The 12,122-nt window shown below is 43.2% G+C and overlaps 1 protein-coding gene across 2 annotated transcripts in view; it reads left to right on the top strand.

The window, feature by feature from the left end:
• Positions 1-12,122, top strand: part of IQCB1 (IQ motif containing B1) — a 113,708-nt gene that overhangs the window by 74,997 nt on the left and 26,589 nt on the right. For both annotated transcript variants that reach the window (XM_029605207.1, XM_029605206.1), the window contains 2 exons: positions 784-893; positions 5,491-5,633. In XM_029605207.1, the coding sequence (XP_029461067.1) occupies positions 784-893; positions 5,491-5,633 (253 nt within the window). The remainder of the gene's footprint in view (positions 1-783; positions 894-5,490; positions 5,634-12,122) is intronic.

Below are 12,122 nucleotides of genomic sequence, written 5' to 3'. Positions count from 1 at the left end.
GGTACATACAGGGAAAAGAAAATTAGGTTCTTACCTTTGATAATTTTCGTTCCTGTAGTACCACGGATCAGTCCAGAGTCCCACCCGGATAAGTGCTACTATCGGGAGAGGCCATAGTGTACGTGCTGCTGTCTGTCTGATATTTTGCTCCTTTTCTGTCTGTTATCGGTATCTTGGGTTCGTTTTCCCAGTTGGGCGTTGAGAACCGGTAATGAGGATTCTGTTGGACTGGTGTTGTTGGTCCTGGTTAGAAGGTTCGTTAGCCAGTTTGATTTGTGATTTTCCTGCTCTGACATTAAGTAATACTGCCGGACTGTAGGTGGCACCAGCCTAGATATAGGCGGAGTTTTTGTTTGTAAACTTCTGTCTCCATCTGCTAGAGGGGGGGGCCAAACCCAGGAGTCTGGACTGATCCGTGGTACTACAGGAACGAAAATTATCAAAGGTAAGAACCTAATTTTCTTTTCCATGTGGAGTACTCCCATGCCTTCTGTTAAGAATAGTAACTGTCTGCAGAAATGTTACTAGGGATCCTCTGTGTTTATCCCATGCCCTTTTGAATTCCATTACCATTCTTATCTTCACCACCTCTTAGGTGAGGGTATTCCATGCATCCACCACCTATTCCGTGAAGCAATATTTCCTGGCATTGTTCCAGAGCCTACCCCTTTGGAGTTTAATATCATGACCTCTTAGTTCTCCAACTTTCTTTTCATCAGAAAAGGTTTGATTCTTGTGTATCATTAATACTTACATTTTTTCATTTCTTACTGTTGCTTTTAGAGGCTTCATCATGCAGCGTGCTTAATTCAAGCAGTCTGGAAGGGATTTTGGACCAGGAAGAGACTGAAGAAACTCCCAAAAGCTGTGACGTCTTTGCAGAGAGGTTTTAGGTAAAATTATCCTGCCTCTGATGTTAAAAAAAAAAAAAAAAAAAGTTACAAGGGAAAATAAATACATTATATTTACTTAAATTGTTATATATACTTAATAAATAAACTGTGATATTTATACTGTATTTTTGTTATAAGCATTTATGTATTGTCCTTGAATTGTGTACGATTGTGATGGATGCATGTGTATGATTAACATTTTTTTGGTGAGTGATATTTACTGCAATAATCAAGTTTTTTATATTTTTGTAAGTTGTAATAAAAATGTGTGTTAAACACTTGAAACATCAATTTGAAAAGATATGGGTATATCTCACACAAAAACATTGACTGTCCCATGCATATCCCACTGATGTACTCTGTGCATGCCTCAGTGACGCACCAGTTCACTTGACACTCAGCGCACTGAAGCCTGCAGTATGCATGGCCCACAGCTTCATTGATGCACCTTGAGGATCCTACTATCTGGTCACATGGTGCATCTGGTCCTCTGATGCATGACCCCACGATGCACAGTGCAAGAATATACAGCACAATCCGTATACAGTTGATGGATTGACACATCCTTGTTCTGTATCAGATTCCTCAACACGAATCACAAAAGATTAATCGAATCAATCTTCCAAAGTGTCCCGGCATTCCACACTATTGACACATCAAGACCAAAACTCAATTCATCAGGCTGCTATACCAATACAACTATATGCAGCCCATCCTAGAACCACAGTGGAAGGAGCCAGATTACCGCTGCCCCATCCAATAACAAGAGCTTTATTTCATCTAGATTATTGGCGGAAGGTCTTCGTATGGAAACATGGGAGTTAGTATGTTCCCGTAGTCCCACTCACCTTGAACGAACCACCCATTCAGATGCCGAAGCCTATCCTGGTCTCCGAAGATGTTTCACTGTCTACACTAGGTCAAAGGACACATCAGACACTTGACAAGATTGCAGATGTTTCTTTACCTCTATGACCAAGGAGACAGAAGGAACTATGATAGAGGTCTTTAAGATCATGAGAGGTCTTCATTGAGTAGATGTGAATCGGTTATTTACACTTTCAGATAATAGGTGGACTAGGGGCCATTCCATGAAGTTAGCAAGTAGCACATTTAAGATTAATCGGAGAAAATTCTTTTTCACTCAAAGCACAATTAAGCTCTGGAATTTGTTGCCAGAGGATGTGATTAGTGCAGTTAGTATAGCTGGGTTCAAAAAAGGTTTAGATAAGTTCTTGGAGGAGAAGTCCATTAACTGTTATTAATCAAGTTTACTTAGGGAATAGCCACTGCTATTAGTTGCATCAGTAGCATGGGATCTTCTTGGTGTTTGGGTAATTGCCAGGTTCTTGTGGCCTGGTTTGGCCTCTGTTGGAAACGGGTTGCTGGGCTTGATGGACCCTTGGTCTGACCCAGCATGGCAATTTCTTATGTTCTTATCCAGCCTCTCCACTCCACTATTGTGGTGGTAATTCCTCCTACCGGAGTCCCAATCTCACCCATAGGGTGAATACTTCATCAGAACCCTTAATTTGGGGTTCTTCATCCCATGCTTTTGCAGCAGAGTCCAGTCATTTAGAGGTGATGGACCAAGGAGTATCTCCTCAAGGGAATCTGAAGGACCTACTAGTTCACTCTCTTAATCATTGGAGTCCTAAATAAATGAACCCATGCCACTAGGTTCGGAAGAAGATTCTACAGAAATACTTTCTGACTTTCTTCTGGATCCCACAGAGGACCTAATGTATTCCAAGTTTGTGGAAAAGATGAGATCAGCATTTTGGTGTCCATGTCCATAAAGACAAACTCTCACTCAGCACTCCTTGGTCTTCTGCAAAGTTTGGACACCTGGTCAGAACTGCAACCCTTCCAGTCCACAACATCCTCAACATATTACAAATGAGAATGTGGGAAAAACCACCTATTTCCTGTATTCCTACAGCTCTGAAACTTGACCTCAGGTACAGAGTTTGAAAGTCTCCAGGATTTAGCGTCGTTCAGCTGCCACATCAGTCCATAGTGGATATAGTTTGCTATGAAAATGGCAAAAAGAACCCAAGAATTCGCTCAAATTTGCCTCCAGGAGAAGACCACAGACTTCTTGATACCTGTGGTAAGAAGGTCTTTCAAAGTTGAGAGGACAGTTTTTGGATGAGCGATCTCATGATCATCACTCAATCTGAAGGCAGACACGCTCTCTCTTTTAATGAGTCTATCCAAGCCTCAATGAATTTGAGTGGCTGAGTAGACACTAACTTTGATTTTTCAAAGTTGATGAGAAACCCCGAGTTCTGTAGAAGATAAAATAGTCTTGTGCAGGGAATGGAGCATTTCTATCTGAGAGCTCGCCATGACTAGCCAGTCTTCCAGGTATGGGAAAATTTGTATTCCTTGGCGACACACTTGTTGCTACCACTGTGAAACATTTTGTAAAACCTCTCGGAGCTGCTGACAGGCCACTGTACTAGTAGTGGGAAGAATCCACCTTGAAGTAAAGGTAGCGCCAATGTGAAGGGTAGATGGGCGAGTATATGCATCGTTTAGCTCCAGGACGCACAGCTATTCATCCTTCTGTATGTAAAGGAGAATTGTGCTGAGGGAATTCATTTTGAATTTCTCTTGGAGTAGATGTTGTTCAAATGTCTCAAGTTCAGAATGGGCCTCAATTATCCTGACTTCTCGGGGATGAGGAAATATCAGAAACACTGCCCATGTTGGGATGCAGGGATTGGCTCTATTGCTTGTTGTTGAAGAAGTGATTGGATTTCCAGGTGAGATGGATCTGAATTGAAGGTCGGACAATGTGGAAGGGATGGTAGCCAAGAGAAATGCAAATGGTATGCAGACTTCATGAATTTGAGGTCCCAGAGGTCCTTGGTCATCTGATGCAATAATTCCAAGAAAATCTTGATCCTTCCCCCCCCCCCCCCCCCCCCCCCCTCCCCAACATTGGAACAGAGAGTACAGATTGTTTGGGGAGATAAAAAACTGGGCCCAAGTTTGAGTTAGGCCTGTTGCATGGTTTTAGGTTGATGGTGTTCATGTTGTTTAGGTCTGACCGGAATTGGCTGTTGAAAAGTCAGGTAGGGATGCCTATGAAAGTACTGTTGTTTGTATGCAAAGAAAGGATGTCTCGACTTACAGGCCGAGTCTGTAACGTAGGCGGGAAAAGTGTTGAGTGCCCACTCTCCCAACGTGTGCCCAGCCACCTCTCCTGAGTGTGATCCTGTATTTAAATGAGGGGTTGAGCTAAAAAGGAGGTGCTAGGGACAATAGCATGTCCCTAACACCTCCTTACCAGCAGAAGCCCAGGAGAGGTCAGCTGTCAGTGGGTTCAGAAAAGAGACATTCAATTTTATGAGCATTCATTTTCCAAACCCGCTGACAGCCATGGGTTAAGGAAAAGGATGCTTGTAAAACTGAGCATCTGTTTTCCTATCCTGACCCGCAGGCAACGAAAATTAGCAGGTAAGGAATAATTTTCTTTTTGCTTACCACAAATGCCATTTTCCGCAGATAGCAGGATGAATTGGTCATTACATGTGGGTGATGTCATCCAGCAATACTGAACGGATTCTGGTCAGGCACGAAGGCTGTCCTAAAGTTAGCTGATTATACATAACCAACTAACTGCGCTGCTGAATATAACTGGCTATCTTAAATTTAGCCGGTTATGTGTAACTGGTTAACTTTAGGACAGCCCTTTTGTCTGACCAGAGTTGACCCGATAAATCAGCTGGCTAACTCTGAATATTGTTAGCCGGTTAATTTATGCTGCTAACAATTCCTCCCCAATCCGCCATTTCCATGACCCTGACTTGTCTGGCTAAAAATTTAGCTGGCTAAGCCACTTAGATGGTTATGGGGCGCCCGCTGATCATAGCCGGATATTCAGCAGTGCCACTGAGTCAGTATAGTGCCCTTTTTAATATTTGGCTCTTTGATTTTAATAAAAACTTCCAACTGACATCAGGCTCACTGCCAGAGCCCTTTTTCAAAATTGGTATTACATTTGCTGCCCTTCAGTCCTCATGCATAGAGGTAGATTTTAATGCTAGATTACAGTACTAGGTCTATAATTTCATGTCTGAATTCCTTTGGAACTCGGGTTTGAATACTATCCTGTCTCAATGGTTTTCATTTTTTTCTACCATCTCTTGCAGATTCACACTCATTTGATTCAGTTCTTGTGAATCATCACCTACAAAGAATGGTCAGGCATGTGTATCTCCCCAGCATCCTTCTCAAAGATCAGGGGCTTATTGTCCTGAGCTTAACACATATGATAGAAGCAGTATATAATTTCTGTATGCAGTATGTAATACTTCTACCACTGAAGACATAATCTAGTACTGTGTTACACTGGGCATTAATCCAAAAGGCTTCTGTCCTTACATTAACATACATACTGTATGTGTGTGTGTATGTTTTTGTGTGATTTATTTTTTTTTTTGTGTGTGTTTTTGTGTGATTTATTTTCTTTCATGTTAGTTTTACTAAGCGAGAATGATCCAGCTTGACCTTGGGTGAAAAGATACCCAGAGCAGTTTATCTGAAAAATACTATGAGTTATGATTATTGTATTCTTTTATTGTAGAGCTAAACGTGAGCAAGAATTGCTTCATTTAAAAAGGCAGAAAGAAGAGGAAGACCTCAAACAACAATTACAGCTTGAGAGACGAAGAGCTATGAGAGCATTTCGTGAAAAGCAGCTAACATTATTAGAAATAGTCCATGCTGGTATGTCATGTTGGTTAGCTCTTCATAGGCTCCCCACATCACAGGACCTCAACTGATATATATCTGTAGGACTGAGCAGTGAGAGTTTGGTGATTTATTATGGGCCTGCACAGGTGATTAGATTTTTTGTTCATTAAACTTCCCCCTAATAGTATGTAATACGAAGTTTCACTAACCATGTGGCCAAGAGGCACAGCAAACAACGAAGCTGCCTTGTTCTTTGACCAGCTCCTAGGTATGTTAGAGCACTTTGTAATTGCATATTCTGTACTGCATATGGCAGAAATGTTCTTTTTTTGGGTTACTCTGTTCCAGCTAATATGTCATACTCCAAAGTTCCAACAAGATTTACTTGAAAGAGAAATGGAAAATGTTTTATTTTACTGAGCTTTAATTCTATATGGTAACTGGTTCATCTGCCATAACAAAGATAAATCTGTGGCAAAAATTAGATTCCTCTGCACTCAGCAGGTCAAACCACACTAGTGGATTATGCACATCTGCCAGCTGATAAGAGACATAGTAAAGCTGACTTGCCGACATCAGTGACCTATAGCCCTGCCCTGACATCAGCCCACGAGTGTTTTCTGTCTCTAGCAGATAGTGGACATGCATCCCACTACTAGAGATTGCTTGTAAAAAAAATATATATATATAGGAGAAGACAGGTTTGAGAAAATGGTGACTAGCTGGGGAGAATCCAAGGTTCCTCCTTTACCAGAGGACAAGAAGGCGGCATCGCATCCTTTTGGGACAAAGGGCCTCTCCAGGGATTCCTTCAGTTTCGTCCATGCAGAGGAAGTGGTGGGAGGGGCAGCCCACCAGTACCGGGCACCTTTAGGGGCAATCGCTGGGAGAAAAAGAGACCAAAAAGACCAAAAAAATTGAAAAAACACTTCGCGCTGAAACTGAGAATGCTGTGAACTCAGGGATGAAGAGACCCGCCCCCCCTGACGTCATCACGCTCAGCGGCGAGCCGGTAAACGGCCACATTCCACCAAGCAGTGGTGCGGAGGGGCAGCCCACCAGTACCGGGCACCTTTAGGGGCAATCGCTGAGAGAAAAAGAGACCAAAAAGACCAAAAAAATTGAAAAAACACTTCGTGCTGAAACTGAGAATGCTGTGAACTCAGGGATGAAGAGACCCACCTCCCCCTGACATCATCATGCTACGCTTATTTTAATTCCCTTAAGTTTTCCTTTGTTAATTAACCTTTTTCATAGTGTTTAGTAATCCTTTGTTTATTAAATATGTTCAATGTATTTGACTTAGGAAACCTATTTTCCTGCATACTCTGTTTTTAATGTAAACCGGTATGATTTGTATCTGATACAAGAATGTCGGTATATAAAAATGCAAAATAAATAAATAAATAATATCTACTCAAAGGTCCTGTCTATACAGAGGAACATCTACTCAAAGGTCTCATCCCTTTGGAAGATCAGTCCTTTCGGCCTAGAAAAGCCCCAGAAAGACGCAGGCTCCGGGACCGGAACACCTCGATATTCACAATGAAGGTGTGAGGGCTCACCTATTGGTTCAGGAGATAGTCTGGCATCTGTCTCTCTTTTATCAGAGGTGAGTCCAGATTACAGCAGACCAGTGGATCCTGGAGATGGTGAGGGACAGCTATGCTCTAGAATTTTTTTTTTTTTTTTAATTTACACTTTATTAACTTTTACAATTTATGACAAATACATCTGTCATAAGACCATATGGATATCTGATTAACAAAATTACATACTTCAACAAAATTAATAATAGGCAATAAGGGAAAATATTATTTCATATCGCTTTCAAACAAATTATTTAAACTATATATTTCCCGCTTTCAAACATCCTTTTTCAAAGAAATAACAAGAATCAGAGTTCTAAATTGAGCCTAAAACAAAGAAACTTAGTTATTGAAATATAAAGGAGTACTTTTACCCAGTTATTCAATATACGAATACCCTTATTCCCTTATTCAGCTGCTATGTCCCCACTCAGATTTTTTGCCTCCAGAAACTTTTTCAAATCTGTAGGCTCATAGTAAATATAATTTATGTTGTTTAGTTTTAACATGCATTTACTCGGGTAACGGATAGTCATTTGAGCTCCTATTTGATCTACCAAATGTTTCAAGGCTAAAAATTCTTTCCTTCTATTTTGAGTTACTTTAGTAACATCGGGGTAGATCCAAATTTGTTGATCATAATACTTAACAGTCCGGTTTCTCAAATACAGTTTCAATACCAGGAAAAATATCGGAAGTAAAAATAAACTTAGCCAGAACTGTTCCTCTTCTTTCAACTGTTTCTCCACCAGATAGTTCAAGCAACTCAGTTACATTTAGAGGTTCCTGTTGTTCTTCTTCTTTTTCTTTTCTCTCATTAAGGAAATATATTTTTGCCAATGGTGGTGTAGATTCTACTGGTATCTTCAACACTTTATTCATATATTGTTTAAATTGTTCATGAGTTGAGATTCATCGGATTAAAGGGAAATTAATCACCCTTAAATTCAAGTATCTCAGCTCACTTTCAACTCTTTCCATCTTTCTCTGTTGTACTAGTTCTCCTCGTATTAGTCCACCTTGTATTTTCCCTATTTGCTCTACCTTCTGATCTAATTCTTTTATCCGCTCCTTTTGTTTGTCAGTCTGTTGTTCCATTTTCAACATTCTATTATTCATATCTGTTACTACGGTTGTCAAGGTAGATATAGATTTTTCTAAAGACATTATCGCTGTCCAAACATTATCAAGCGTTATTACCGCTGGCTTTTCAATCCTTTTGGGTATAGTGGCAGCTAAAGTTGGAACCCCGACACTAATCAGATCTTCACTAGTGTCGGATACTGCTCCCTCTCCTTGTTTACTTGGTCTTATTCCAGACTCTCCTGGTAAGACCTTATCCCCAGATGTTTCAAGGTTAAATTCTCCTACTCTGGATGGGAGTGACCCATCTCCATAGGGAGGAGAGGGGGTATTCGGAGCTCCCGGGCTCAATGAGATGACCGTGGCTGGTGATACCACCACTGGCTCAATGATGGGCATCACAGCGCCTCCAACATCGGGAGCATTTCTGGGATTCATGTTGAAAAAACTTTCAATTTTTTGCTGGGAAGGGTTCACTGGAGAAGATGTAGTAATTACCTCTCAGTTTCCCCTTCCGTTTAGTATGTGGCATATTTCCTGCCAACAAATGTTTTTTGAAGAAAGGTTTGAAAGTATCCAACCTCCAGTATTTAAAGCAAAACTGATTCTTGCTAGGAGGCGGAGGAGACACCTTAAAGCGATTACAAGAAAATTTAAACTTAAATTTAACTTACTGCGGGTGGAGGAGATCTAACAATTCTTCGCTTCTTCAGAATTTCTGGGCTAAGCAGCGCGCGGCTTGGGCAGCGCGCCGGCATCGGCTGCACGCCGCAAGGGGGTCGGCTTTTGTAGGTCTTCCGTCCGGCTCCTCCCTGCTGACATCTAACCCCGGAAGTTCCTGCGATTCCGTCGGGGCTGGCTGTCTTCGCTGCCCCCGGTCTGGCCACGCAAGTAAGTGTAGAAACTCGGCTGCCCGGTGTCCTTCCTCCTCCACCTCACCGGGTTAGTCGCAAGGGGGTCGGCTTTTGTAGGTCTTCCGTCCGGCTCCTCCCTGCTGACGTCTAACCCTGGAAGTTCCTGCGATTCCGTCGGGGCTGGCTGTCTTCGCTGCCCCCGGTCTGGCCACGCAAGTAAGTGTAGAAACTCGGCTGCCCGGTGTCCTTCCTCCTCCACCTCCATGCTCTAGAATTTTGCTTAACTCCTCCGGATGCTTTTATGGTCTCTCCATGCAACTCTCTAATGAAGAGAGTGGCAGTGGAGACTATGTTAAGGAGGCTGTTGGATTTGAAGGCCGTAATTCCTGTTCCCAGATTGCAAGAAAATACGAGGCACTATTCCACTTATTTTGTTGCTCCCTAGAAAGAGGAGGGGTCTTTTCGGCCCATCCTGGATCTCAAGGGAGTTAGTAGACATTTGCATGTGACTCATTTCTGAATGGAACTCTATGTTCCTGTGAACACATCTCTTAATCTGATGCATATCTACATATTCCCATTCTCCAGGAACATCAGTGTTTCCTGTGCTTTGCCCTTCTGGGACATCATTATCGATATCAGGCCCTGCCCTTCGGGCTGGCTTCAACACCCAGGACCTTCTCCAAGCACATGGTGGTGGTAGCGGCATGTCTACACAAGGAGGGCATTCTAGTCCATCAGTCTATGGACGATTCGTTGATTCAGGCCAAAATGCAGAAGAGAGTCGCTTGGCTTATCACAAGGTGATCTCCTTGCTTCGGGAACTATGCTGGTGGAGAACTTGGCCAAGAGTAGTTTACAGCTGTCTCAGATGCTAAAGTATCTCTGCGATTCGATACAGAGCAGGGCAGAGTGTTTCTGCCAGAGAGTCGCATTCAGAAATTACTCAAATTCAGGCCCTGAGGACTATTCACCTGAAGTTGTGGTCTTATCTGCAAGTCCTAGGGTCCATGGCAGTCATGCCGGACATTGTCCCCTGGGCAAGGGCACACATGAAGCCCCTTTAGCACACATTGTTCTCACAGGAGTACACAGTGAGACTGCACTTGCCATTGGAGGAGAGCGTCCAATTGCAGTGGTGGTTACAAGTGGATCATCTCAGGAAGGGTGTTTCCTTGGTTGGTGCTCATGACAGATGCGAGCCTTTTAGGTTGGGGGTAAGCGGCAGTGGACCATCAATCTGCTAGAAGCGTGTGTGGTTCATCTGGCATGCTTGCAGTTCGCAGAGAGACTGGAAGCTTGATCAGTGAGGATAATGTTGGATATTGCAACATGGAGGCCTACGTCAATCATCAGTGCGGAACCAGAAGCCAACAAGTGTCGGTAGAGAGAGATGCACTTATGGTATAAATGGAACAACATCTTCAAGACATATCTGCCTCCCACATTGCCGGGAAGGCCAATGTTCAGGCCGACTTCCTCAGCAGGCATGCCTTGGACCCAAGAGAATTGGAGTTGGCGGACGAAGCCTTTCATCTCATACTGGTTCGCTGGGATCGTCCATATCTGGATCTGCTGGCGATCTTCTACAATGTGAAGGTACCATGGTTATTCAGTTGTAGAAGGGATTCAAGAGCACTAGATTTCGATGCTCTCGTTCAGGTCTGGCCGCGGAGAGGGGTGTTATATGTCTTCCCGCTATGGTTGTTGATAGCCAGAGTTATTCGGAAGATTGCAAGTCAAACTGCAACTGTATTTCTTGTGGCTCCGGATTGGCCCCAGAGGCCATGGTATGCTGATCTTCAGAGTCTACTGGTGTGCAGTCCTCTCAGACTGCTACTAAAGGAGAAACTGTTGTATCAGGGGCCCATTCTGCACAATGATCCAGGTCAGTTTTGTCTTATGGATTGGCCCTTGTAGATGGCCTGGTTGTTGAAGCGTATTAATTCTTCTGCAGTGATTTCCACTTTGCTCCGGGCAAAGAATAGAGTGTTTGTGAGTGGTGTCAAGAGCGAGGTTCTCATCCTCTGAGTTGAAATTCCACCATATTAGAATTTCTACAGGAAGGCTTGCTTATAGGTTTGGCCCTTAACTCTCTGAAGGTTCAGGTATTAGCTCTCGTATATTATAGAGGGCGAGTCAATGAGGTGTCCAGGTTTTTGAAGGGAGTTAAGCATCTACTTCCTCCCTTGCGCTTACCGGTGCCTCTTTGGGAACTTAATTTGGTCTTGAGGTTTTTTTGGCGGGTCCTGCTGTTTTTTGCCCACTGCATCAGCTGTCTGTGCAGCTGCTCATCTTGAAAACAGTTTTTCACGTAGTGATCTGTTCAGCATGGGTCTCCAAGCTGCAAGCTCTTTCTTGCTGTGAGCCGTTTTTACAAATTTCTTCCGGGGGCAGTACAGTTTAGAACGGTACCTTTTTTGCTGAAAGTGGTTTCAGAGTTTCATTCGATTTAGACTATTTCCCTGCCCATGCTGGACAGGGATAAAGATGAGCGTGTTTATCGTCTATTACGTACCTTGGATGTCAGGCAGCATCTGAAAATTACTAAATCTTTCAGGAAGTCCGATCGTCTGTTCATGCTCCATGGTGGTGATAAACAGGGTGAATTGGCAATGTGGGCAACTATAGCCCATTAGATAAAGGAAGTTATCACAGCTGCCTTTGTGGATGCTGATGTTCCATTGCTTAGACAGGGCCCACTCTACTAAGGCTCAGGCAGTTTCGTGGGCGGAGCTTAGATTGTTGTCACTTGTCGAGATTTGCTGAGCAACGATGTGGTCCTCTTTATACACTTTCTCCAAGCATTACCGCTCGGATGTTCGAGTCCAAGAGGATGCAGCCTTCGCAAGTGCGGTATTGATGGGACTGCGGGCAGCCTCCCGCCCATTTTGGGAGTAGCTTTGTACATCCCACTGGTGTGTATTGGCCTGCTTGAGTGCAGAAGAAGGAGAAACTGCTACTTACCTGATAATCCCTTTCCTCTAAAGAAGGCA

The sequence above is a fragment of the Rhinatrema bivittatum genome, chromosome 6, assembly GCF_901001135.1.
Source record: "Rhinatrema bivittatum chromosome 6, aRhiBiv1.1, whole genome shotgun sequence".
Taxonomy (NCBI): domain Eukaryota; kingdom Metazoa; phylum Chordata; class Amphibia; order Gymnophiona; family Rhinatrematidae; genus Rhinatrema; species Rhinatrema bivittatum.
This window is presented reverse-complemented; position numbering and strand designations above follow the sequence as displayed.